This window comes from Motacilla alba, chromosome 10 (assembly GCF_015832195.1).
Source record: "Motacilla alba alba isolate MOTALB_02 chromosome 10, Motacilla_alba_V1.0_pri, whole genome shotgun sequence".
NCBI classification, from domain to species: domain Eukaryota; kingdom Metazoa; phylum Chordata; class Aves; order Passeriformes; family Motacillidae; genus Motacilla; species Motacilla alba.
Window position 1 is genome coordinate 5,724,498 of NC_052025.1, and position 26,272 is coordinate 5,750,769.

General features: G+C 38.3%; 1 protein-coding gene across 3 annotated transcripts in view; it reads left to right on the forward strand.

Annotated features, from left to right (window-relative positions):
- The window catches only part of APBA2 (amyloid beta precursor protein binding family A member 2), an 81,378-nt gene that overhangs the window by 32,922 nt on the left and 22,184 nt on the right, over positions 1-26,272 (forward strand). For all 3 annotated transcript variants that reach the window (XM_038146675.1, XM_038146676.1, XM_038146674.1), the window contains exons 2-4: positions 15,033-16,038; positions 20,695-20,775; positions 22,003-22,039. In XM_038146675.1, coding sequence (XP_038002603.1) covers positions 15,070-16,038; positions 20,695-20,775; positions 22,003-22,039 — 1,087 coding nt within the window. In that variant the 5' untranslated portion in view covers positions 15,033-15,069. The remainder of the gene's footprint in view (positions 1-15,032; positions 16,039-20,694; positions 20,776-22,002; positions 22,040-26,272) is intronic.

A 26,272-nucleotide genomic window follows, 5' to 3' on the forward strand; every position in this document is an offset into this window, starting at 1 on the left:
CCTGAACACATTACCTGCTTTGCCACTTAATATACATCAATTAGTAAACACGGTTTTTACACGAGTCAGGGAGAAGTTTTGTGCATTGGTACAATGTTCTATAAATTTATAGCTGCATTCTAGATTAATGGTTTTGATCCCTAAGTTAAGTATCCAGGCAAAAAATTGTCAAGATATGCAATGGCTATGATTTACTTTGAGCCAGAAAATCTTATTATCTTTGTGTTTCCAGATGTTAAATCACTGCCTTGAGGTCTGTTTTGAATAGTTTAATTATGTGAAAAGGAAAAAAAAGATGGTCCTTTGGAGAATTACATTCGGAGACAGACATATAACTTTAAACAACTGTTGAAATAATAAAAAACCAGAAGTAGAGAAAAGGAAAACATGCTAGAATAAGATGTGAAAATCTAAAATCTGAAAGGGAAAAACATCTAGTCCATAACTTAGATTATCAGCAGGTACTCCTATGCAAAAAAGTGTGATACAATATTCTTAATGCAAGCGTTCACAATCCAACCATTCTTACTGCAAAAAGACCCCCTTACATAGCATGATAATGAATTTGACATTGAGAGGAATGGAATGAAGGATGGGAGAAGATTCAAATATGCTAGTAAAAAAAAAAAAAAAACAACAAAAAACCCAAATCCAACAAACCAACATAGTTGTGGCACTCATTTTTCATCTTTACAGCGCGAAATCAAAACACTCCCTTTTCCAGTCACTAATTCAGAGTAGAAATTGTGAATATGAGAAAGGATTTGCACTGAGCTTGTTTAGTTAGGATATCATCTACTGGTGGAATGACATTGTAGAGCTTTTGGAAGGCTCCTGGTGCAGTAGCTGGAGACTGAAATACTCAGACACCCACAACAGATTTTGTACAAGGACTTGAAATAAGCCTTTGTCCTTTAGACAGCTGTCTTCATACACAGAGATAATTGTTTCAAGGTGCAAGACAACTGTATGGTCATTATGTGGCAATCTAACAGTCTCTAGGTTTTCTTCAGAAACTTTCTCCAAAGGTTCCTAATCACTCCTATGTACCAATGAAATTACTGCAGATATGAAATTAAGTCTCTGTAAGCTGGCAAATGGTACTTCTGGGAAACTCTTGAAAAGATGGTTTGATTTTTTTAAAAAAATTAAATCTGCTTATTTTTCTGGTTATGTAGTCAGTCCTAGTTAGAAAGGAAAAGATGGTTTAGCTGTAACTATGGGAGTAGATGCAGGACTTCTCCCTAAGAAGCATTTAATTTGTCCTTGGTAAATGTTTCTTGGAGAGAAGGCATGTTAATGAAATACCTCTTGTGGAAAAGGACATGAGATCCCAAATCAGTATTAAGATCTCCTGTGTTGTGCTTTACTGAGCAATAACAAAGAGTTGCTGTAGCTGACATGAGCTTCTGTGGGGCCTTAATTTTGGTAATCAAATTCCACAGTACTCTGCAATTGGAGTGCAGCAATGCATTCAGTGCTTTTTCCTAAGGTACTAATGTAGAAAGCACACTACTCTAACCTGTTTTTAAAAAATAAACTGCATTTCAGAAAGACTGCTTTCAGTAGCTTGACTCTCTAAACACCAATTTCATATATCTTTAGAGATATCAGAATTTTGTGGAACACTGCTTTGCCCAGAAGTGCCTCAGTTTAAGAATTTTGTCTTTGATTACTAATTTTCATCCCAATAATTTGACCTCTTAATAAATGAGGTGATTTTGTGCAGTGAGTTTGTCTGGTATGCCCTAATGACAGCAGTGAAAGTTTTTGTACTTGCCTTTTTTAAATTTTAACAAATATTTTGAGTGATAATTAACCATCCTCTGTGGGCAAAATTCTTTTTAGTCTAAATCGCCTATCTCTGCAGATAAGAGAATAGACTGTCTGTAGTGTTGGTTAAAAGGGTGACTTTTCACCTAAATGTTTAGAAAACTGCTACACATCAAATTTGATATCAATTAAAATTCAAATCTATAGAAATTATTATTAAAAGTAGTCTTAGTAATAATTCCTGAATTTTTGTGAATAAAAATAGAAAGTTAGAATTAATACCTGCCTCCACATGTATTAACTTACCTGAAAGGGTAGGAACTGTCTTAGAGGTATTCACTGGCAGAATTTGGGTTAGGTGGCATGCTGGGCTGGCTTAGAGGAAAAACAGTCATCAGGCCCAGTATCCCATCTTGCAGCATGGCCAAAAACGGACATTTTGGGAAGATAAGAACAGAGTAATAGCTAATGAGACCTCCCCAGAGCTGTCTACCTGTTTCCATGAGGTCAGGATTCTTTTTGAATATGTTTTGGCTAGGACTTTTTCTTTTCCCTGAGGAAAGAGGCACTGCTGTCAAATTCTTCACTTTTAAAAGACTTTAAGTGAGCCTCAGAAGTAAATGAGACTTCTTGTACAGAAGAAAGATGTGAGTTTATTCTGTTTTACCCAAGAGACATTTGAAGCCAGGTGTTGCTCACCAAGTACACCGTGCCTCCCTTAGGGTCAAGTCTGGTCTGCATTTTTAGATGTTATTTACAAGCCTAAAAGAAAGAAGATGTTTGTGGCTAAAGAGCTGATTTGGGAACCAGGAAATAAAGGAGCAGTTCACATAGTTCAGGTACTTCAGTCTGGGTCCTCAGTGGGTGGTTAATATGCATTTATGAAATCAGACATGTGGCTCCATGTTACAGGGATATGGGTTTTACACGCTGCTGAGCTGCTCCCATGCTCAAAGCTAAATGATTCTGCACCTTTTTTGCTGTCCAGCATCTGAACCAGTCTTCCAGGTCAGCTGTGCCCTACAGATAGAAGGCTTAGTTCTGCCAGATCCACCAGTGTGCCTGTGCATGCTGCTTCTGGGGCAGGCTTGAAAGCAATGAGTGTGGGATGTCATTTAATATTGGCCTTATAGGTGGCCCTGCTGGACCTTACTGAAAATCAATTCAAGTACAGATGCCAAAGCATCATTTGTTTTCCCTGTATGCAGCATGTCCTAGTCCCCATAGCCATAGGGAACAGCAGACAACAGGAAGGGCCAATAATCCCTTTGTCAATACCCCTTTAAACTGCAGATCTGCTCAGAGCACATCCTTCACTGCTCTCATGGCATCAAGCACAGCCTTCTCCTGTCAGGACACTCTGTGTCTTCAATACCAAATAAGAGTTTAAGGCTTTGTGCTTAGTTCTTTGTTTTCAGTGACTATTTACATGTAAACCTGCTAAGCTGTAACTGTGTCATTCAGAGCACACTTAAATAACTTTGCATTCAAAATACTTATTTAAAAGGAAAGGTCTCATTTCCATAAGGTGTATATATACAAAGCAAAGCTGGTGGGTGCAAGGTTTCAAGCCATCCTGAGGATCTGCTGCAGTGATTGACAGAGTCTTTATCTTCTACCCAGTTTTTATAAATCACAGAGGATTTTACTGATGTGCAATTTGTGCCTTAGAAACTGAGAGGAAAAATCTTTCTAATCTTGCTTTTGAAATGAGGTGATCATCTGCTAAGGAGCAGTGTGTCTGAAATACAACCAGCTGCAAGCTACAGATATTTTTTCAAAGGTGGAAAATGCAAAATCCCACAACAAAATTCACAGTTAAAGTATCAGATTATCTTCATTATCTACTTCTCTTGTTAAATCTTTATTTTGTAAAAGGTCTCAAAAATTAACCCTACAATTTGCTAATTCTGCTGAACAAAGGCAGACTATTTTATCTTGAAAAGAACTAACACAATAGTCTTTACCCTTGTTTTATTCTTTCAAAAGGTTTTTTAACTTATTTGCTAAATCTGCCAGCATGCAAGTATTTGTATGAGTTTAAAATCCATGATGTTCTATTACAGAGAAAAATGCAACCTAATCCTCTTATACTAATTAAATGGGAAGAGTGTTAATGAGAAACATGTCACTTGTCAATTCCTGAAAAATCTAATTTTGAGTGAGGTTTGACTCATTAAAATAATGCTGTCAGTCCTTTTCCTGTAACCTTTTAAAGAAATTTTTTTTTTCCCCTATGGTTACGTTAAGTGCATCCATGAAACCATTCACAGGACTTCAAGGTCAATAGTGATAAAGAGAAACCTTTCTGAGGAGTTATTACACACTCAGAATCCAGAAGCTGTAAAATTTGAGTGCAAATGGTTGGGTGTGAACCTCTAACCCAGCACTTAAACCCTGAGTTATGGGAAAGTTAAGCATCTCCATTTTCTTCTACAAACGAGGCCTTTCCAGTGACCTCCTTCCACAGCTCTTCGAAACTGCCACTCTCAGTATTCCAGCCACCCTCTCCAGCCCTCTTACATCCACTGAACGGATGCTCTTGGAGTAGGACTGAAAATGTTTGCCTTAAATGGTACAGTTTGAAATGTTTTGTTGAATCTCCAGGCTTTATTTAAGGTGACCTATTCTTCATTATTCCCTTCTGCATTATTATTCAAATGGTATGCATGATTTACCTCTACCTAACCTGAAATTAGTATTTATTGAAGGAAAGCTATCTTTTTCATTTTTTCCTCACAAGGCTGGAGAAGCACATGTATGAAATCATTTCACAATGATTAATTAATTGCCTGTGATAAGCATTACAAAATACTAGTAAGCAACTTTTGAAACATTGCTTGTACACCATGTATTTTAAGTAATTATCAAGTTTAAGAATTTCTCCTCCTTTTGAATGAAAAAAAAAGGCATTCTAAAATGTCCCCTTTTTTCCAGTGCTGTTATGTTTTACTTTGCTATAACATCACCTCTTTGCATGAAGGGATACTCTGAAATACAGACTGCTGAGGGCACTTATTTCAATGAAGGAGGTTGATGGCAGTAAAAACAAAACAGTTAAAAATGTATTAAAGGCATAATTCCATAGTATTAAAATAATAAAGCAGCCTCTCTGTAAATTAAATTGAGCCAGGACAAAACCTTTAATTTTTTATCAGTATTTCTGTGGAACCACAACAAAGAATAAAGGGAGTGGAGTAGGGCTGTATTGGTGAGAGTAATGTTTTGTGGAGTTCAGGTGCAACAAGTCTGTGTGGTTTCTTTGTGGGTGTGGAAATAAATCTGCAACAAGTGACAGATCTTAAAAGCCACGTGCCTGGCTTTTAAAAGATAAAAAAGTGATAAAAAGGGTTGACACAAATGCTTTTGGGATATTTGCATCCACCCTGAAGAGCTAATTCTTAGACAGCCATAGCTTTCTGAAAACTGTCAAGAAAAAACTGATTTCAAAGGCACAAATAACAGGAATATATATGGTTGCTGTATTTTAGGTGGAACTGGGTGTGACCAAAATGCAGCATTTTCATTATGTCTATTTTATGGTGATGTTGAATTAAATAACTCCGCCTTATAATTATCTGATATTGTTAATGGATAAATTTATCCCATTATATAAATCCCCAAACTAGTTAAATGATGATGTTTAAGTGGCAAGATCCCATTTTTTGAAGTACTGTCCCAACCCATATTATTGTCCTGACATTCCTCAAATATTCTTTGGTAAGCTAACTCACCTTTCTGAATTATTATAATATCAGAATAGCACCATAACTTTTCTGGAGAGATTCCTAGTTTTTTTTCTAGTGGGAGAAGGAACTGAAGGAGATGAAGTTACAGATTTACTAATTATATCTATGTAGATATTAATATATCTCTTATGTAAACATCTATATGAGATATATTTGCTTGTGTATTTGTTGTGTAACATGCATGACCTCTTAGAGAAGCTGCACTTCTCTCTGCAGCAAGTGGGAGTGTGTGTGTCTGACACACAGTTCCAAAAATTAAAGGTTTCAAATTCGTGATGAGCTAAAATTATTCTTGCATGTGTGAAAACCTATTTAGCCAACACCCATTGGGTCCTTTTATAGCTGTGTGATAGCGACAGAGTGCAAAGCTTGCTCAAACAGCTTCAATTTAAGCAATTTCCTTACCCTTCTAAGTGCACGTCAGGTTCAATAAAACCTGTTTTCCTTGTAGCCAGCAGTGATCTCAGGTGCAGCTAAGTGTGTGCAGGAGGCTGGACCTGGGTGCCAGGGCTGTGTCAGACTGCCAGGCTCACAGCAACCTGTGTGGCCTGTGTGGCTGCACCACAGCCACAGGGACTCTTCTGCCAAAGGGAAATGGTCACATTTACAGCTTGTAGTCTTGTGGAAAGGAATCTCTCAAGGAACCAAGAGCTATTGTATTTCTTCTTACTATTTATTGCAGTTTCATTTCTTCCTCTAATAGCATTGAAATTTGGAATTCACTCATCTTGTCAAAAGTACCGATCCCTCACCTGGGAGGAAGTCCACAAATCCTGCCTCACCTTTCACCTCTACCCCCAAGCCACCCATCACTGTACAGATTTGGTGGCTTAAAAGGCTCTTCTAGGAATTTGCCATGGCAGATAATTTTTTTTCCATAGCCCAGGAGAAATAGATTTTGTCTGACCCTTATACAACATTTCTGACTGCACAATACACTTTACAGTCATTGTTTAATCCATTTCAAAACACTGAATTATTGTAGACAAAAAGGAGTAATTCCATATATTGGCATTTTAGGTAGAATCAGTTTTATTCCTAAAGTAGTATTTAAATTGACATTAGGGGTCAAATGCATAAGATTTTATTTAGTGGTTTTCCAGTGAATAACCTTTTCCACAGTATACCAGTAAACAGAGATAAGAAGGAAATTTATTTCAGTTATCTGGTTTTTATGAACATTTTGAACAGAAAAATGCTGTGTTAGACTTGGAGAACTCGCAGTAGGTGACGGTTTTGCATGTCAGTTGTGCAAGGCCAGGTTCTGCTAATATGGACATGTACAATTGTGACCCCAGGAGGTTTCACACAGCTGCCCCCAGATTCAGAGTCTGCTCCATTGCTGAATTCCAGCCACATGGCTCCCCACTGTTACAGCAGCACTGCCTCATGTTTGCTTAGAGGGAACTGTTATCATCTAGTGCAAGTCAGTATAGAAACCAGCCTTGTTATTGAGATAAAAGCCTTACCCAGGAAATTGCAAGATGCCAAGATGCATACAAATTAGCAAGAGAGAGAAAGATCACCAGACTTCGGAGTAGCCTCCACAGTCAGCAGAAACTTACTCTGCAAAGCATTGGAAAACTTGGTATAATCCATTCTGAGACAGACTGAAAATTCTACCAGAGCTCTGGATGGATTGCAGATTGTCTCAGCATGGCTGAACGTGTTTTAATTGAATGGCATATATTCCTTATGCATGATAATGTTAAAATATAATATAGTTTTTCCTTACTCCTGTATCTCTTTCCCTTATTCCTATACATCCTATACTTTTCCCTTATTCTCAGTAAATTAGGAGAGAAAATAATCATAAGAAGATACTAAAATTTGTGTCTATTATGGAATAAAATTCCAAGTTGATGCCTCTGCACAGCTATCACTGGAACTTTGTGCGCTTGAGGGGTACTTTTTCATTATTTGAAACTGATCTCTTGGAGCAGAGCAGTCACAAGAATAAGCCATAAAATTTCATTGCTTTAATTTTGGAGTCTCATCTTATTCTGCTGAATACAAATGTTCTGCTTCTGTGCTTGCCCCTGTTTAAGGGGCATTAAAATAAGGTTCTGGTTTTGGTGGCTTTTTCTCTCTAGCAGGATTAGTTATAAGCCTGCAAAACTGCTATTCGTCCTAACTCTCACATCTGTATGGATGCAGCACCTCAGGTTTAGCATCACTCTTTGAGCTGGGAAATTAAACCCTAAAGGATGATTAAGCCACATCAGCAATACATGATAATTAAATATGTGATTCCACATTTTTATTTCTGCTGCAGGAAACAGCTAATCTTTTAAACTATAAAAGTTATACTCAGCTGGGATATATGCTCAAGAATACCACCTCTGCAGTGCCATAGTGCCACTGTCTTTAGCATTTCTTTGTCTGTTCTACTTAACATTTCTATTGGTGGGTGCCAGTTACAGAGCATTTTTAGAAAGGCTTTTACAATGTAATTATTGAATTTTAAGAGTTTATTAGATTAAACCTAACAGGAAAAAATACTATATACCATGAAAAGATATACAAGAACGTAATTCAGAATGTAAAATCTTTTAAAAATAGGAAAAATAGGTAAATCATCTCAAAAAGCCCTCAATATCACCTGGTAACTAGCACAAAAAGTAAGGTTTTTGTGGTACTTTTCTGGAAGCCCACAGAAAAGTAATTGCAAAGATCTCACTCTCAGGTGAGGTAATCAAACATCTCAAATGCCCTTGTTCATGTTGATGTGGTTTAACAGATATTCCATTGCACACCGTCCCTGGTTTGTTGTGGTTTCAGGGTGAGGAGAGGTGCATTAGCAATGGCTGGCTAGATGCTGTTCCTGTCTCCAGCGCACTCACAGGTCATATTCTGCTGAGAATGCACCCTGCACACTGACAACACTTTTTTATAGCTCACTAGTACTCAGGACAGGCTGCTCCATTTTAAGAGCATTGCCTGTGGATACAGGGATGTGTATTTGCAGTATCTAATTCACTACAACCGTTGTAGCTTTGGGCAGAATTTCTGCAAAACTGCAAATGAAACAATCCTGACATACAGAAATGAGCATTTGTTATCTCACAGCTTTAATTTCTCAGTCTGGTGTCAGTTGTTAAACTAATAAAATCAGAATAATGATGATTACTAATGGACATATTTTCTTTGTTTGCTTATTCAGTGATTTTTTTTTTTTGTGACTACCTCAGATTCGCAGTAGACACATTAGAGGAAGCAGAGAATGATAAGAGAATTTTTTTTTTTTTGTCTTAGCTACACATGAAGACCCTAGTGGCTACTCTTGAGATAACTGCAAAGGCATGTATTTTAATGCCATCTATTTTTAGATGCTGCTCGTTTTCTCCTCCCCCACACATTTCCCTCACTTCTTTAAGAATCATTCTTGTGCTGCTTCCCATGCAAATCTCTTGCTGTTTTCTAAGTCTCTATTTCAATTATGTTGAGCATATTAAAATAATATTTAGATGATTAATTGAAGCTCTGAAACACTCAGTAGCACCAAATCTAGAGTTGTCTTCGGCTGTTTTTCCTCCTGGCCTATACCAATTGTGCCTTTAAAAAAAAATCAGAGGCAGGTGGTATTGATGCCTAAAGAGGCTGCCTGGAACAGAGGCCAGACAGTATTCAGGGAATTAAGTAGGGATTTATTAAAAGGCCTTTAAAGGATACACCTTGGGCAGTACAAGAACTCGGCTGTGGCTCTACCCAAGACAGACTCTGAGTCACGAGTTTTCACACTTTTATAAGTTTTGGTCCATTTACATTTTGGGCTTAATTGTCCAATTGCAGCTTCAGGTTATGAAGTCCCATCCTCCCAGTTTGCCCACCTCAATTTGCTGTTGTTTACACTTTTTGGGCCCAAAGCTGCAACACTGTCCTTGCTTCTTGGGCTAGAAAAGGATTATTTTGTCTGACTAAACTGTGAAGAGAACTTGCTGAGTGCTGAGCTTGCACTGAGGAAGAGATATGCATGCATATGACTGTGTTTGTAGGTATTTACTGCCATGCAGATCTGACATCCTGGACATAAAAGGACTGGTTTGATTATGTCCTAATAATGGAAGTATCTGTCCTAGGCCTTTCCCCTCCCTGAAACTATGTGTTAGTGTTTTATTGAGTATTTTTCTTTTAAATTCAAAAGCTTCAGAGAAAATGAATAGACATTTTTTAACAGGCCAGGCTATAAGTCCTATGGCAGACGTGCCAGCCTGAGTGAGACAACTTCAGCAACACAGATGGCACTGGGAGTGTCACGACATGACCCTAACTTAATTATGTTGTGGTAGTCCTCACTGTTGGAGACTCTTTCCATCCCTAGCACTAGGAGGTCAGTGTTACCCAGGCTTACTCTGTGCAAGGGGAACCAGCATGCCCCTTCCTCCTGTGCTGTATCCCCTCCTCCCTTCCCTTCGTTAGAGACTGTGCTCCTTCCAAAATCCCACGTCACATGCTCAGTCTGCTGCCACTGACACTGCCGGATTAAGGCTCCTGTGAGAGTTGGGATCCCAGTTTCACCTGCTTTTAGAGGAGCTGGCAGTCACCCTGCACTCTGCTCCTGGAGCTCCGCATAATCCATTCTCATGGTCTGGAGAGTCAGCACCACTGAAAAATGAAGTTAATGCAGTTTGGCCTTGGGGAATCAAAAGACTACAGAATCTGACATAGTCACAGCAGGCTCATGTTCTGTTATCAGCTTATTAAAAATTCCAGTTCCTAGTCTAGGATCAGTCGTAATTCCTCTGGACCAGCTTAGCAGATGGGAGCCTATTAAGCCTTCTGTAATGAAAGCCTACTGAGAAATACTATTAGTTTAATATTAAAAATTGTTTTGAATGAATTTAAGTTAGATTCTTTTCCACTTTAACTTATCTTTATTGGAGAATAGACTGGTATAATTAGCATAAAGCCCTGCAATCATGAATTTTCTGATGCAGTTCTGTTGAAAAATACTGTTATCTCAGTTACAGATGTACTGAGTAAGTAGATGAATGTAGCAGATCTAAACACATGTCTGTGTTAAGAGGGTTGGGTGTTGTTTTTTCTTTTTTGCAGCATTTCTGGATGATGAATGTATAGGGCTAACATATGGAATAACTTCAGTCAGCAGTGCATCCACAGCACAGCTCAGCAGAGAGAAGCAGGGCTGTGGGCTGTACGCGCTATGATCTCGCCTGGCAGTAAATTGTGTGGCAGTGCTTATAACTTACATCTGAACATGACTTATAAAGAGTAGAACCAGTTTAATAGCAGTGTGATTGCAGAGAATATCTGCAGAAAATAGGAGGTATTGAACAATTCCAGGGAAGCAAAACTAGAGCGTCAATTTTGTCAAAACTGACAAAGGGTGCAGATAGCTGAAGTGTGGGAGAAAGATTGAGGAGTGGATGGAAAAACAAACCTAGGGAGGAGAAGGCACAGGAAAGGGGCCTTGCAAAATAAACTGAATATATCAAATTCAGGCCAGTAAAATCCTTAGGTTCACCTGTAAGTTGGAACAGCACGGTCCAAAAATCATTTGGCTGTAAATAAGCATGCAAAAGTATACTAGTTGCCAAAAGAACCTCAGATCACTGTGCATGTTAAATGTAAATAACTTGTTTTGCTCCCACTAAAATGCTATTCAGTTTGTGAATCGAGTATAGATGCAATGCAGTTCTTAAACCACTGCCAGCAGTATGATACTGGATATTTCACCATATTTATAATTGTGTACCATTTCCCATTTTTAACGCTAATGTAATTGGTCTCTTTTACTGGGAAGACAGTAAAGAGATGTTTTTACACAGGTGAAAAGATGTAGAAGTGTTAAGGTTGATAAAACCCTCACTACATCTGTGTGGGATTAGGTGCAGCAAACTCAGGAGAAAGCTAATAAGTATGATGAGTATTCTGATTAGAATAAATTCCAGCTGTAAGCCAGTAGTCCTGTTTCTGGGAGCAGAAGAAATTGGTTCCTCTCTGCATATTCCTTTTTACTCTCACATGGAAATGCAGCATGTGTTTCCTGGAGATTGATTTTCTTTTCAACATTCAGCTGAGCCAGGGAAAATTAAGAAAAATAAAGTAAAACCATTATTGAAAGAAAAGCATTTTTACTGAGAACCCTGTGTTACTGGTCACTTATTCACCGATCCTGACACCACTGATGGAAATTTAGTGATGCACTGCTACAACTGAAGTCAGGGTTTGATTCTCTTGGCAAGATACAATTACTGAATCCCAAGGAAGGTAAACAGGGATCCAGCACTGATCCATGTTCCCAGGAACACTTCATCCCAACTGCAGCCAGAAATGGAGAAATGTGCTTGGAGTGATGCAGAAGTTTGACCTAACTCCCTGCTATCAAGGAGGGAGGTGAGATACAAGAAGTAGGAGGGAGTCTTACACCAAGCAGAAAAAATTATCTGTAGGCTCAATTGGAGCCTTTATGGATAAAGTGCCTCTGGATCCAGCAAATCATTACTCCTCTCTTCAACACTGAGTACTATAAGATAGAAGTCCAGTATTTTCTCCAATTTCTATTTTTTTAAAGATACTTATGATGTTAGAAGGTTACAGTATCTGATGTGAATATTAGCTAAAGTAGTAATCTGTGCAATCAGGGACTCACAAGGCTTTGTGCAGTAGTCTGAGCAGCAGAACACATGCTAAAAATTGGTATCTGTTGCACTTCTGAAAAAAAAAACCCCTGAAACTTCTGGTTTTGTGCATTTAAAATCTCTAAGATTAATGTCTCTATAGGTGAGAAGACAGAAGAGTTCAGATCTGCGGCCCTAAGGAACATTGCTGTTTGACATGAAACAGCTAAAAATATTCCAGTTATGCTAGACCTAATCTGTGACTAAAGCATTTTGCTAGGAAGCTTGAGAGATATTTCGATACAGGGGAAGAAAACTAGGCTGCCCTGGCTGTTCTAATATTTGAGTTAAAATACAGCTGTGTGTTTCCTTGACAGCGATGTATGTGCAGCTCCATAAAAAGCAGTTCTCAGACTGGTGTTTGAAAACTCAGCTCAGTAATTCTGATGTGTTGGTACAGTTGGAGAAGTTACATTTTGTACTTGAAGATGCTGTAATCAGTGCACATTCAGTCTGCAATTCATGGGCTGAAAATAATAAATTCTGCCTTTTTATTCCAGTACTTTGTTACCTTAAGAGTAGGGCCTGAGAAGATTGCAAAGGAGGCCAACTAGAATTTTAATTATTGTGCAGAAATTGCTTTGTAACTTCAGTTTCCATAGCATTAAGATCAGCATTGCCTCTCACCAAAAATCCAGCTTATTTTGCCTCAGTTCCAGCACACAGGGGTAAAGCACTGTCCTCAATCGTTGCTCAGGCTGAATTAACTGAAAACCCATTTCCCATGTCCCAGTATATCAGTGCTAGACACGCTCGAGAGGAATTATTTTCTCTATTTCTTACCAGTGCTAGACACACTCGAGAGGAATTATTTTCTCCATTTCTTACCACCTATGCTCTAAAAAATTTCCAGTCTGCCACGATTTTTTAAGTTCTTCCCACATAGTGCAGATGCTGCACATTACCAGGCTACTGGTGGGGCAGAACTGCAGTGCCCACCTGAGAACCCTCACACTGGCGGTTCCCCACAGCTGATGGAGCTCCCCTCATCAGCCACCCTTCCCTCCCTAGGCTCCTGTCCTGCCGTTTGGCTCTCAGATCACATTCAGGTAGCTTCCTGCAATGTGTTCTAGAATATCTACAGTGCACTGGGTTTTCCCGCAGGAAAGTAACATTTTTGAGCATTCACCACTGGAATTTATAAAAAGCTATCATTGCAGAGATACCACTTATGGCAGTTTTAGGGCCTGGATACCAAATGAAGAGCCTTAGATGTGGGTGGAAAACTCCATTATACTGGCTAAAAAAAGGGTTCTCATCTCCACATGCTTTAGGAAAATCTGAGTCATGGGTTTCAAACTGTGCTTGTTACAGGCTCTGTGTTTCTGTATCTTCAGCTACACTGTTGTGACTTATGTGCAGGGCCAACTGCACTGTAAACATTTAAGTATTATTTAATATTAATAACATTTCCACTAAAAGATTGAGGCCATTGCAGATGAGAACTTTTCTTTCAATAAGAGGCACTTAATTTGTTCTGTTCTTGGAAAAAAAAATTGGTTAAACCAGATGAGATATCTGTAGTTTTCTTGCAGTCCCATTCAAAAGTATTATAGCACTCCATCTTAACTCATTTTAGACATGTTTGTGAGGTGTACTCATGCCTGAAATGGTCATACAAGCAATTTGTCTTGCTTGTGGGCAGTTTTTTGCAGCCTGTACAGAGCAATGCAGTGTTGTGACTTAGATTACTATTTAGACTACTATTACTACTTAGATTACTATTTTAATCCAATAAATTTTGTTTATACTGCAGTCACAGTACGGAAACATCCTTAGTTTGCAGTAAAAGCTGACTAAATCAGACTTTGACTAAATTAGACTCAGACAAACCCTAGTGAATGAATAGTTTGGTGTTCTGAATTTATTATAGCTGACTCCAAAGTAAAAAATATCATTATTTTTATCATATTATGTCTGGTTTGTAGAAAGGAGACTGAGGTGACCTCATTGCCCTCTACAGCATCCTCCAGGGGGGAAGTGGGCAGGGAGGTGCTGAACTTCTCCCCAGAGAAGGTATCCAGTGATAAGATGCTTGGGAATGGTTCAAAGCTGTATCACAACAGGTTCAGACTGGGCAATAGGAAGCATTTCTTTACCAAGAGCTCAGTCAGATGCTGGAACAGGCTTCCAGTGGCAGTCAATGCCTAAGGCTTGTGAGTATTTCAAGAGGTATTTGGACCAGGCTCTTAAAGCATGCTTTAACTTGGTCAGCACTGGGTGATTGTGGTCAGTCCCTTCCAACTGAAATAATCTATTCTAAAAGCAATATTTGATTTAACAATGGGGGATACTTCATGGCAAAGCAGCTAGAAAGGGCTAATAAACCAGCAAGTGCTTTTTTAAAAAATAACACTTTTAATACCAATACATTATCCTTTAGTGCACTATGTGACTGCCAAGTTAGTAGAATTATTTTCCTTTAGTTTTGGTAAGAGGAGGTCAGGTTCTAAATGTTTGCTTTCAGTACACGTTAAAGAAATGCCTAAGCTGAAAATTGAAAAGAGGTCCCGTTTACTGCAGAGCGATCAAAGCATGACCCCTCACTGGCAAGAAAGAGAAATTGAAAACTAATTTCAAGGTTCAGGATTAATTCTCTGTCAAATTGACAGAAGAGAGCCTACACTAGAATACATTTAGCACAAATGTAGAACCTTCTCTTTATCTGTTCCTTTCAGAGTGCAACTTATTACTTTGATTTCATGGTTCCATAGCATAAGCATTTTAAAAGTTAGCTGTCTGAATTTGGTCAAATATCTACAAACACAGGCTTTTTACCAAATGAATCTATCTGTTTGCTTCCTATTAACATCACTGTCCTCTGCTGATGACCTTTTCCTGAGTGTGTGTGTTTCTATCTTCCCTGCAGTAATTGCTGGAAATGATTGTCATGTAAGGAGCTGGCTATGGCAAACAGGAAACATCAAAGCACTACAGCCAGCATGCTGGATCACAGAGCCAGAGCTTGCCCGACTTCATCTCACAACAGGGAGCCTGAAAATGAAGAAAGTGACCTTCCCATTGAAGATTATGCGGCAAAGGAGGCAGAACTAGCAACTGTCAGAGCAGGTAGCCCTACACCTGTGGAACACGAGTGCAATGACCATAGTGCAGATGGGGACTCCAGCTCTGACTATGTAAACAACACTTCAGAGGAGGAGGACTACGATGAAGGCTTGCCAGAAGAGGAGGAGGGGATCACATACTACATCAGATACTGTCCAGAGGATGACAGTTACCTGGAAGGAATGGACTGCAATGGGGAGGAGTATGCTCCCCATGAGGAACACCATGTTGAAACAGATGAATGTCAGGAAGCTGTAGAAGAATGGGCTGAAGGCAAAATTCAGCACCAAGATGAAAATGAGGTGATGGACAGGCAAGAATGGCAGGAAGGTCAAGATAATGGCATTCAGATTTTGGAGGATGAAGCATCATCTTTGGAGATCCAAGACCAAGAAGAAAACATACAGTACTGTCAAAGTGAAGGTGACTATCCGGACTATTACCCAGCAGAGGCTAATGGAAATTCACAGGGAATATCACCATACCATTCTAGAAAAGAGGATGCAGAGCTGGAAGAACAGGAAGAGGACATTGACCAGATTGTAGCAGAAATCAAAATGAGTATGAGCATGAGCAGTATTAACAGTACAACAGAAATGAGTCCAGAGCACACTGGGACTGAAAACATGGCACATGACTACAAAGAGACTTGTTCAAAGGGAGAAGCTGTTCACAGTGCTAACAGGCACGAGGGGAGGCCAAAATCACTGAATATCCCATCTGCCTCTAAGCACAGTGGAGATGTGCATCGAGGCTTTAAAGCAAAGTCAAGATCCCCAGAGGACAGACAGAAGTGGCCACAGGAGCAGGTATGAGGTGCTTTTTTTAACCAGAGTATCAGAGGCATTATGCAAGAGTTACATTAGTTATTCTAAACAAAATTAGCAACATTTTTCTATCTATTAATATGTAAATGTATTAGCAGTATTTTAAATTTTACTGTAACTGCATTCACATAATCACATTGTGTGTTTAGAAAGAGGTGCTGAATGTAATTAGCATATGTAGAGATCCAGCAAAGAGGTTTTGCACGGAGAAGATACAATTTAAACAAAGGTATTCCAGATACAGGGGGCAAAACCAGTTTCTTTACACTATTTTCATTATGCAGTGACAGTCTGGAGAAACTTAAAACTGGGGTCAGCATCAAAATAGCTGATTTTTTTTTTCCATTAATGGCTCCTGTACCATTGCCTTAGTGGTTGATAATTTTCTGGTTTTGATAGAATATATGTCAAATCCAGATACTGTATATGTTAAAGAAACCTTCAAGAAGTGCCTGCATATTGCTGTGGGTTTTTTTTACTAGCTGGACATATCTTGACCTTGACAAGGAGGAAGAAATAAGAACTTGATTCTTACCACAAATGCTGTTAAGCAGTTTTATCACAAGAATTATGTAGAAGTTAATTTAAATTGTGCACAATCTTTTCTTGTTCTAATGCTGAGTGCCACAAAAAGAGCCTAAGAATGAAACTCAAGCTTTTCTAAAGGAAAAGAGGGTTGACTTTTTTCCCTGACGTTTCAAATTGAATGTGGTTACTTCTTAAAGAGATATACCTCATTCCCTAATGTCATTTAAAGCCTTGACTTTGCATCTCTTAAATTATATGCAGTTGAATATTAGTTATCTTCTGCAACAAACAGATCTACCTAAAAGAGGTAGAACATAACATCTGCTTGCATAACAAACTACTAAGGATAAATGAATTATTTTGCCTTATCTTTAATTAAAATGCTTTATTAAACGTCACATGCATAAGTTTCCTGTTTCAACTTTATGAACTCTGTAAATAGGATTTTCTATAATTAAGTGCCCCACAGTTAAACAATTTAGTCTAGGTGATTCCATTAAAATACATTAATTCCTCTGAAAAACAGTAAAAGGAAATCAAATGCTTAAGTATATGCTGATGAAACAGGTCGACCTTCATTATAATTGTGAACAAAAAAAAGTCTTAGGGGGATATTTTCAGATTTCCCATATCTGCAGCAAGTTTTTAATATTCATTACTACATTCTATTTCCAGAAGTATAATTATAACCAAATTGCACAACTTACTATATCCAGTGCCCTACTGCCATAAAAGTCCCTTAGTGAATAGGCTTGCTAACACTGAATGGTTTGAACAGCTACTAGGTGTTGCCTGGGAGCACAGAGGTTGAGGTAGCATGTTTTAGACTTAGTGATGGCCTTTCTCCCAGCACCTACTACTGGGAGTGCTGTTCCTTGCACTAACAGTATTCAACACAGGAATGGCTTTACCAGGTGAAAAATGAGAATAATCTTGTGTTGCAAATGTGTGCTGGTACTGCACAAAATATGAGCAATGGCCTGGTCTAAAGCAAAGCTGAAACCACAAAAAAAGCTTCTCCCCTGTTCACTGCACCACGCCCTGTCCTGCTTCCTTCCCCCACAGCAGGATAGCACAGGGCAGTTCCAGCCCCTACCTGCCACCGCCAGCTGCATTTGGGACTTCAGTTTCTCCTGATGCACGTGAAGAATTAGCATCATTAAAGAACTGTAGGAGCAGTGAAGAAAAAAGCAAAACACTGGACAGCAGCTGAAATAATAAACAGTGTAAGATGTCTTTTGCACTAATCAACTCATGAAGTAACTGCTCCTCTGGAAGCTCCTGTGTGGCAGAGTTTACTCTGTTCATCCCAGCTAGGATCCTGCCCCTGAAACACTGGCACTGGCATGGCTGAGCTACTTCTGCTGGGTAGGGGCTGAAGATGACTGTGGGACTCAATGCTTGAGCCCTGACATTTCAATCAGCCCTCGTTCCTAATGTCTACTCAAGGTAGATTTCAGGCTCCTGAGAATGTGTCCTCTCCTATCTTATTCAATCAAATCCTATTTACCAACAATAAAAGAAAATGTTTTTAACAGCACCAACACCTACCCCACCTCTAACCTTTTGAAGAAACAGGAATTTGCCATGAAATTTGCCTCTTTTACAAAGGAGGACCTCAGAGGAAAGTCTGCTTTTTAATGATGCTGCCTGTGACACTGAATTCTGCTGCTTCTCATTTCTCAATCATTCTTTCATAACACTGGCATACCTTTGAGAACCTAACCAAATATGCTTACACAAACTGCCCCAGTAGGGACACCACGAGCTGCTGCAGTGTCAGTCTGCTTGCACAACTTTCACATAGGCTGTGTCCTTCTACTTCTTCAACATGGAAATCCAGAGACAGACTAGAGATCCCTTCAAAAATCTGTGGAAGAAAATTTAACGAAGCCATTGTATTTTATCTCTTTTCCCCCCTCCAAAAGCTTTGCAGACGTCAATGCTGCTTCTGTGCTTCCCTTGCCTGTGCTGGTAGAGCTCAGTATTGACACAAATATTTATTTCCTTCTCTCAGCACAGGGACAGTGCTCTGCTACTGCAGAGTCCAAATCCAAGAGTCTTTTGTCCATAAAAGATTTCACCTTTGGGACAGTGTGAAGAAACTACTATGATAGGCAGTTTAGAAAATGTTTTTTAGGAATGCCTTGCTGGAAGTTAGTCTGTGAATTATGGGATGCATTTGAAAACAGTTTGTAGAAAACACAAATGGGTGTAAATGAAGAGTATCAAACAGGTTTCTGTATTCTCCTGTGTGTTCTTGGCAGCTGTGGGGCAGAACTAATAAATATCTGTTACCAAGTGACAGTTCCCAAGCTTACCAAGTACTTACTCAAAGTGCTAAACAGTCCAAACAGTCTCAAGCAAAACCAGTTTCTCTGTGCTAATTGGCCAAGTCACAGAGTTTTAGCAGTCAGCTCCTGACACCAGTCGACAGTAAAATCAATGTCTGCTGCCTAAAGATGCATAAGTGACAAAGTTTCCTTTGTTTAGGAAGTTTAAATCAGAAGGCAGCATGTGCTCTAATTACATCTCCCGAAGAATTCAGCAGAGCTTTTTCTCTGAAACTCATCATGGCTGGTTCTCAATTTTAAATATATGCAAGGACAAAAGAAAAAAAAAAAGGTTATTTGAGGTGGTAAAAATAAATTGGAAGTTATTTTAATGTCTACTGAAATTTGATAAGAGTATTGAAATAATTTTATGGAATGCTTAGATCTCTCAACTTACTCTGAATCTTCTTTTCCCAAACTTGACTTTTTTACTTGGAATTACTCATCAGAAATTTTTTTCTTTTCACTCCTGACGTGTACTAGCACCACCACTAAACTAACACATAAGTAATGGAATCTTTGTGAGAGAAGAGTGTGAAGTCTGACCTTTTTTCCTGTGATCAGATAGTCGTTTCTTTCTTAAAATCCTGCTTACTACTTGGGTGAATCTTTGCTTTGTGTATGTTGTCTTACCTGACAGTTGTCATTACTGAGCTCTAATGTGCCTGCTTCATTAGCATATTTTGTTCTTCTGATTAAGTATTAGTCATAGGGAATAATTTGTCTAGAGGTGAACATAAAGACCTGTTTTGCCTCCAGCTACATACCGTGTTTAAAAGTCAGAAGCCAAGGAGTTACATTCCCACTTAACATTCAGGCTGACCCTTTCAAATAATCCTTGGTGGTTTCCATTTGCATAACTGTTGATACAAGTTTTTATTTCTGAAGCTTTACACTGGAAGTGGCATTTTGGCCCTATTTTTATACATTATAGGGAAACTAAGAAAAAAGGGAAAATTAAATATCCTAAATCATAAAAATTTGTTCCAGAAATCACTTTGGTTTTCCAGATTTGTAACACTAAAAATCTGAGCCATGAAAACTTCACTTTCTTGATACTTAGAGGACATGGCCATTCTCCATGCTGGGTGCTGCTGCTGTGTGACTTGGGTCAGTTCTGGAAAAGAAATTCTGCCTCTGAGACTACTGGAACAGGAAAAAAAGGAGTGTTCTGCAGTTTAAAATACTGAGTGTTTTCTTTGTGTATGATATTTTCTCTTTCACATTTCTTCTGAAGCCTGAGGTTGTACTGCCAGCATCCTGTAGATTTGCTCGGCCCACGAGGAAGGAGATGCCATGAAGTATCTCCCACAAACCTAGGATCCTACATTCAGTGCTAGAACTCTGTTTTTCAGATCAGATGTTTTTCAGACGGCTATTAAGGCTGTTTTGATTCTGTACAATACTGAGAATAAACACATTTAAAAATTCTGACTTTGCTTTCTGATTTATTTGGACATGATAGCATTTGACTTAATTTCATATGAAAAATTTGCATTGACATAAAATAATTTATATTTAAATCAGTACTGTAACTGCTACTTAATGATAATTGAAATGTCTTATTATTTACATCAAAGCAGATACTTTATTATAATTAAACAGCTTAACATTTTTATGTGAAACTGATATTTGCTAAATTACAGTAGGAAATTCCAACTGCTTTATCACATTATAATATTTTCCAGTAATGAATATGGATTGTACATAACTAACTTCAGATAAGTAGTGTTGGATGTGATGTAATGGATGTGAAATCCTTTCTTTCTTCCTGCAGATGTGCAATGGTTTAGAGCAGCCCAGGAAGCAGCAGCGTTCAGACCTCAATGGCCCAGTTGACAATAACAATCCCCCTGAGGTAGGTACCTGGGGCAGCCAGTTGTGCTGCCTGGCTTCCTGCAGCCAGGCTTCCAGCAGGGAAAGCAGCCCTCACACTGTCAGCCTTCTCCCTCTCACACACACAAACCTAAGCTCCCTTTCTTTTCCTGAACTGACAATAAACACCGTATCTGCCTATTCTGAGAACGCTTTGAACTATACCCATGATTTTTTGCTGCCTCATTCATTTTACGTAACTGTCTATGGCATGTACTCAAGCCTAAAATTTTCTGATGACATGCAGAGTAGGGAGAGCACTTCAGAAGTTCTCTTTTTGTGTTATTGGAGTGCAAAAGTGTAATCCAAAAGAAATTGTGTTCTGCTTCCATTCCTCCCCCACCCCCTTCCAGTGTCAGTCCTGGCTTAGTCAGCTGTGAAGAGACACAGTGATAGACAGACCTGCTCTTGTCACTGAAGACTGGAGTAAAGAAGACATCTGAGAATGCAGAATGAGTTGGGCTTGGGGCTAGACAAAATGAAATGAAATTGAGACTTAAAAGCAGAAGTCTCTTATCTCAAAACCATAACATATTTAGTCTGTAGCCTGTTACATTAATGAAGAGGCACATTTCTAAAGCATTTTCCCATAATGGAGAAATCAGCCTCTTTCCTGGAAATGGGAACAACTGAGGAGGCTGGCAAAAGACAAAGAATGGAAGGCCTGTATCTGTTCTAGGGACAATAGCCTAAGAAGAGCACTGTTATGGCCCCTGCTAAGATTAAGTGTAATTCTGTGTACTGAGCAGTCAGGGACAGTTCTTTTCATTGACTGGCCCAGAATCTTGCTTTGTAAAACATTGCTAAATGTTCTTTATTGGAAATTTGGGATATCACTAATAGGCAATGTGATCTAGTAGGCAACTGGTTGAATTGGGAATTGCTGGTTTGTATTGCTCATTTGACATCAGACTTCCTAGGCCATTTTCATGGTCTGCCCCCTGCCTCCTTTATTTTTTTGTTTGATGGGACCTTAAAATACCTGGGGACCCCTAAGTACAGAGCACTGTGTAACAGTTAGGTTGGGTTAATGACTGTGATGTAATGTGTTCTGTGTGCTAAACAGTGTCTATGTGACAGTGGTTATCTGTTTATATATTGTTTATATATTGTTTATATATTGTTTATATAGTGTTGTTATATAATAACAATTCACTTCATTGTGTGAAAGTTACTTTGTTACAGCTATACCGTTTTTATTTCTCAACAGACAAAGAAAGTGTCTTCCTTTCCAAGTTTTGTTGATGGTAAGTTTGACATCATCCATAATTAAAGTAGGACGAAGTGGAAGCAAATACTTTAATATATATAAAAATCACAGTTTTAAAAACCAAACCCAAGAGAACATAGCTGAGAAGTCTAAGTATGGAAGTATTTAACATTTTCACCCTCCTTATGGCAATGGGAGCCTAGTGGTGATAAAAAATGAGAAGCAGGTAGAGCTCCCAGAAGGATTCAGGTGAAAATGAAGAATGGCTACACATCTGGAAGATGTTAAAAAGGGTGTAACAGTGGGCCCCAGCAGGAGGTTTATGAATGTGTAAGAGCACTGGGTTCTTTAGGGCCATTATTGAACTCTGGAAACCTCAGCTGTCAGCACAAATGGAAAGGTTGTCCCAAACTGACCAAACAATGGTAATCCAACCTCTGTTCAGGGAGCAAAGCTTTCACATTTTTCTTCAATCTCTTCTGCAGTGATATTACATGTATTGTGTTTGAAGAAAGATAAGTCAATTTATTAGCACAAGCAGGTGGACAGAAATAAAAGAGGATTGTACTGAAAAACATGACCATTCTCTGATTCACACACAGCTGAAGAACCTTTTACAGGGAAAATGCACACAGCTCTTCCTGCAAAGAATATTACTACACTGTAAAGTGAGAAAAGACAGTAGGATATTTTCAAGAATCTGATCCCTCAGATCTGCCATGAACACACACAATAGAAGCCTTAAAAGATTGTGAAAAACTTAATTTCTAATGCCATTCTCAACTCAGGGAAAACTTCATACAATTTAGAATAATATTAGGATATCTAACACATTTTTCTTTTATTCCCTGATCTCACCATCTTGACAAGCATTTTCTGTTTCAGTAATTTACTTAAAGAACTAGAACAAATGGAAAGTTCAAAGATTGTCCCTTCATGTTGACATCTGAGGGATATTACATGGAACACTTGGCATGTACTGGCTAACAGGCCCTACATAGAGGTACATTTAAACACATTCCCCAAGAGCGGCAGAGACAAGAAAGCAAGCTGATGCTTTGTAATAAGCATCTGCTGATTGCATAGTGGACAGGCATAAAGCAAGGCCAGCATGCACAGAACTTTAAAGCAGGCGAGACAATTCCCCCCTCACGGCGCTGCAGATACAACTGCATATTTTAATTTCACTAGGATAAAAAGGTTATGTCTTTTTCTTTACATACTAGTCAGCTCACTACTCTGCTGGAAAGGGGTCAGGATACCCTTTACATAATATAATACAATACCTTTTTTTAGTTCAATCATTTTGCTTGCTCTGATTTTTTCTGTGGTGGCACAGTATGTGAGGATAAGCTGTCTATTAGGCTTTTTCTGTTGCAGGTATTATATAGCCTTGTCTAATACAAATAAATACATGGCTCACTAGGAGCTTATGATAGCTTACATGACTGCTCTCTGAACTCAGAGAAAAACACAGGTTTTATTATTAATTTGTATGTAGAGTCCCAAAAACTACAGGACCCTTCTGCACATAAGAAAAGATTCTGCCAGCTAACACTGCTGTTGTTCCCTGAGCTTTGACAGAAATACCACAGCCATATTCTGGTTATATTCCTATTCAGTTTTAAAGCACTTTCAGCATGACTCCTTAACTACAGTAGTTATATCTATATTTCTATTGATACATAATATTTGTCATATGCCATATGAACATAAAAATATATTTTAATCTATCATATCCAAATGTCCTTTACTGTTAGAATTATTTCAGTAGAAGTACCAATACATGCTCATAGGAGTAATTAGTTCTATGTTCAGTGATTCTGGCTTTTCTGCACTCTGTCCTATCACCATAAATCTTGTTCCCTTATACAGTAACAAGCATGATGAAGTAAAGAAGTCAGTCAGAATATGGATGCAGTAGATAGACATTCTGGAAGGTAACTTATGCCCTGTGTCCATTTACTCCTTATGAAAAATCTGCTGCAGTGCCACACATCCTAAGGTCTCAATGACTTCTGATAGTTCAGCAGGAAACTGAACTTCTGTGCTCAGAGTGCAGTCTCTAAATACTGTCTGAATCCTTAACTTGCATGATGTTAGGCAGATGTAAAAATGCATTCTTAACAGACGAATTCAGTTATGCTAATTATTGATTTTTTGTTGTTTTCTTTTTTCTTATTTTCTGAGTACAAACATTAATTAAAAAATTTTTGTACATAGTCTATTTAGTCTAGAAATATCTTTATACTTGTTACACTAATAGATCAGCAGAAAACCAAGTAATCTCCATTGCCTTGACAAGTGCAGAAATTTGCAGTTAAATTTTTCAGAAATAGTTATCTAATGTTTAAGCACCAATATTCAACACAAAATTCCAATTTTTGCTCACATCAAACTAACCTTCACATTTGAAACCTGTTTCTTATTCCCTTCCTCATCAGTAAGCCTTTGCACACACTTGCAGTCAAGGGCATGCTTAAGTGCTCTGATGAGCTGGGACCTCAGCCAAGTCTGCATTTTTGCATTATTTAAAGCAGACGGAGATAAGAGAAGAAAACACCCAGGTGACCCAATTTGACCCTGGCAATTTTCAGCACCATTCCATCCTTCCAAGAGATGTCTTGTTTTACCTGACAGTTGTTTACATTGCCTTCATGATGGGAAATGTATGATGGAAATGTTTTCTGCCCAACATGTCTTTTTTTTTCTCTATTATCTACTGCTGTAAGCATTCTCTGCATGCTGCTGATTTATACATGATGTAGCTGATTGTTGCTAGTATAATGATTCTGCAAAACATTTTTTAAAGCTCTGAAAAGACAACCAATGACATCCAACCAAAAAAGCCCCGATCTTTAAGAAATCCAAATAAATAACATTATGATTATAAAAATGCTTGACACCCTAGATTATTCCATGCTCAAGATTTTTTTCATACAAATTAGTTAAAAACACCCATTGCTGTCACAAACAGCCAAGACACAATAAGTGGTTTTTTCCTTTGTAGAATCCATAGGTTGTACAGACCCCAAAGATACCCTGGGCATTTTGCTTGATGTAGTAATGATTGTTGAGAATTTGCACAAAGAATTGCAGTTTTACTTGTCTTCAGACACAAACATTCCAAGAAAATTAATCTAAATTACCTACTAAGGGAGTTTACTTAAACTGATTTAGAATGTGGGTAAGCCTATTTCAGAGTTAAAGCAATCTTGATTCAATTTAGCCTCATTTACTTAGCCCGAAGTGAATGAAAGAAAACAAAATTAAAGCTACTTTAATTTTGAGTGAGTGTGTTGATGCAGGTATCTAATGAAGTTTTGCTACCTTAACATTGAATTCACGTCCTTAATTAATTTCCCTCTCTGCTGCCCTTGAAACAAGATGTCAATATCATGCAACATGAGTATTTTGTTGCCTGCTGGAAGAAGTACAGATGAATGAGACTGCTTCAGACCTGAAAAGACAAATGAATAACACCATCAGAAGAGGCACCATACAAAATACACCATCCATCTGCTGAAAAATATAATGGTACAGAGATGTAAGCAAACAGAAGCAGTGATACAGGAACAGAGCTCTTGTGGAATTTTCATTTCCTTTGATTTCTTTTAGTGAATAAGGCTGCAAGAACAAGGATTGTTTTTTGAGCTATTGACAGACTTGGCCTTTATGAAGAGTTTCAGTGATTTCTAAATTACTGGCTTCTCAAGGATTTCTTTGAGGGTTTTCATACTTCTAGTGGAGATTGTCAAGATATTTCTTTATGCTTTCCCAATACTTCAAAAAATTTAAATTCCACAGAATTCTATTCTGAGGTATAATGAAGATCTAGACCATTACTGGATTTGTACAGATGTGAGCTAAATCAAATATGTTCTGTGGTATATAATGAAGATTAAAACGATGGTGTGTGATAGCAAACCAAATACCTCCAATTTGCATGAGCATTGTTAGTTAATGTCAGGTCTCTGAAGAGTACAGGACTGGTGTAATTATATATATATGTGTTTATTTACCTTGAGTCCTGAATTACAAAGGCTGTGGGGTTTTGCTGGGGGTTGAGATTCCTGGCAGGTGGATTTGAGATCTGCAGGGATGAATAAGTGTCAGCAACACTGCCTGAAGAGGAAAGTCACGCCTTTTAATCATATTTATATTCTGTTTGAAGACTTTTGCTAAATTAGAATGGGAATATGAAGGATAGGAAAGCTCACATAAAGATGTATGTGTAAACCACTATTTCAGTACATTTAATCAGCATAGC